Below are 2,374 nucleotides of genomic sequence, written 5' to 3' on the forward strand. Positions count from 1 at the left end.
CCTGCCCCCCAGACTGCACGCGCCTCGGCGCAGAGGGCTCCCTGCCCTCCAGACAGCACGCGCCTCGGCGCAGAGGACTCCCTGCCTCCCAGCTCCTCCCTGGGCAGATGTGCCTCGGCACATTTATGTTTAATGATAATTTGTGATGCATTGAAAGTAATACATGCAAACATCATTTAGCTACAGTACATAGAAACTGCCCAGAGAATGGGCCTCCCTAGCCTGCAGCGTGTCCAGGGGACTCTAGAGGCACAGAGCATGAGTGTGAAGGCCATGGTGTGATGCCCTGGTCAGAGGCAGTGGCTGGTACTCACTGGCTCAGAGGGTCACTGTACCCAGCCCACCTGAATGCTTTCATACAAACAAATCCTGATTCTCATTTCTTGGGGACTGGGGACAGGTACAGCCATGACACCAAACTATGTTGGTAACTCCAGCACGGAGGTTTCGCTGTGGTGTACCTGTGAGAACAGTGGCAACCAGCAGGAGGAGTGTGACCAGATACGCAGCATGTTCATTAGCAACAAATGCCTCAGTAAGTGCTATACAACAAGCAACTTGGGACACAGATTCAGCATAATTAAGTTCAAACCTCTTGTTGCTTTCCAGGTCCTACATCACACAGCTCCTGCCTACAGCTCCAACCTGCTCTCCTTTGGCATTTCCCTACCCTCTCTATTCCATCACTAGCGTCAGCCTAGATACTCCCTTTCTCTGCTCTTACAGGCATCTCTGAACTTTCTTCCACATTACACCTTATCCCCAGATCTGTTCACAAAGTCATTTCTCTAGCCACATTCAGCCCCTCCCAGAGACTCACTTCTGCAGTCTCACCTATAATAAGTGAGGGGGTAGGAGAGGTTAAGAGAGAAAACCAGCATCACACTATATCCATGGCTTACTGAATAACCACATGATCTCACTGCCATCATCTTGTCCTTCCTCACCTTCCCTTACCTCTGACCCTCATTTGCTGGACAGAGCCTGGGATTCCACGTGTCTCTGTGAGACACTTAGTACAGTCCTGGGTGCTCAAAAAATAAATAGTAATTTGACCCATCACAGCTTGGCATGGACCATATCACTGGGCCAGCAGCTCAGCAATAGCTCTCAAATCCTGCTGGCTGAGATTGGGTAAAACCCAGCTGTGAGTGGTAGCTGTGTCCAGAGCCCCTATTCCCTTTATCCATCTCTGGCATCCCAGCAATGGGCTTTATTAAGATTTAAATATTTTATGACTGTAAAAGCTTCCAAAGGGCATCAAATAAAGAAACCAGCATCACTATATAATTGTTTAATATTAATGTATTTTCTATGTATTGAATTCATGGCCTCATACATGCAAAGCATGCGCTCTACCACTGAGCTATAGCTACTATATAGAGAAATCTCACACCAATAGAACAGCTCAGCCCACTCACACTGCCCACCTCAGACACACCCTAACTCTGATATACCCCCATAGGATGACAGAAAGTAGAGGGGAAAAACCCCATTCAGACCAATCCACTGCACCCCAGATACCATGCGAGATTGGTCCCTGCATCTGTTCTGTAGTACTTTATCCAGCCACACATACACCCCACACAGTAATATGCCACTGCATACAGTATTTACACTCCCCAAAGCAAAATCACCCTTACAAGCCCCAACATGTGAGCTTCCCAACATAGCCTGTCAGGGGAGGGCTATATTCCAAGGTGAGCGAATGAGGAAAGCACCTTCTTAGATGTTTGTTTGACTTCTACCTGCAGAAAATACAATTCAGTCTCAGATGCATCTGAGCCAGGCAACTCTGGAGGGGCAGGAAGGATTGTTTTACATGCCTTCCCTGAGCTTCCAGGGGGACAGCACCAACACTTCTCTTGCTTCAGAAATGTGCCAGGTATGGTTTCCTTTACTACCTTCACAAAGCAGCCAGTAAAGTGGCATAGAGAAAGTAACTAGCATCAGAGAAACAAGCAGCTCTGGGCACCTGAAGGAGGGAGCTGTGCATGTATCAGAGCCTCAGAAAAGTATCCTCTCCCCATCACTATTCTAGTTGCTCTGTCCCATAGGTTAGCAGAGGGGCCAGTGTGTAGGGGCGAGAGCCATGTTACTTGGCATGGTAGGTTCCCAAATCCTCAGTGCTAATCTCAGAATGGGAGATCCTGCAGCCAGGGGCCGGAGTGAACTCGATCCAATTTGAATTAATTTCTCCCTTTCCCTTCCCAGGTCACCAAGACAAAGCCATGGCCAGACATCTCTGAGTACAACAGCATGCCCATGGCCTCCTCTGTGTATGCTGGAGCTGGGGTTTCCTGGCCCCCAATGGCCCTGCTGCTAGCGTTGCTCCTGCTCAGCCCACCTTAACTTGACACAACGGGCATTTGTC

The 2,374-nt window shown here is 48.9% G+C and overlaps 1 protein-coding gene across 1 annotated transcript; it reads left to right on the top strand.

The window, feature by feature from the left end:
* Positions 1-405: 405 nt before the first annotated feature.
* Positions 406-2,368, top strand: LOC113405513 (GDNF family receptor alpha-1-like). Its single transcript, XM_026646735.2, has 3 exons — positions 406-535; positions 1,755-1,885; positions 2,215-2,368. Exons 1-3 carry the CDS (start codon positions 409-411, stop codon positions 2,350-2,352), a joined length of 396 nt encoding a protein of 131 aa, XP_026502520.1. The 5' UTR covers positions 406-408; the 3' UTR covers positions 2,353-2,368.
* The last annotated feature ends 6 nt before the right edge of the window (positions 2,369-2,374 follow it).

Source organism: Terrapene carolina, unplaced genomic scaffold (assembly GCF_002925995.2).
Source record: "Terrapene carolina triunguis isolate 2854851 unplaced genomic scaffold, T_m_triunguis-2.0 Scaffold40726, whole genome shotgun sequence".
In the NCBI taxonomy this organism is placed as follows: Eukaryota; Metazoa; Chordata; order Testudines; family Emydidae; genus Terrapene; species Terrapene triunguis.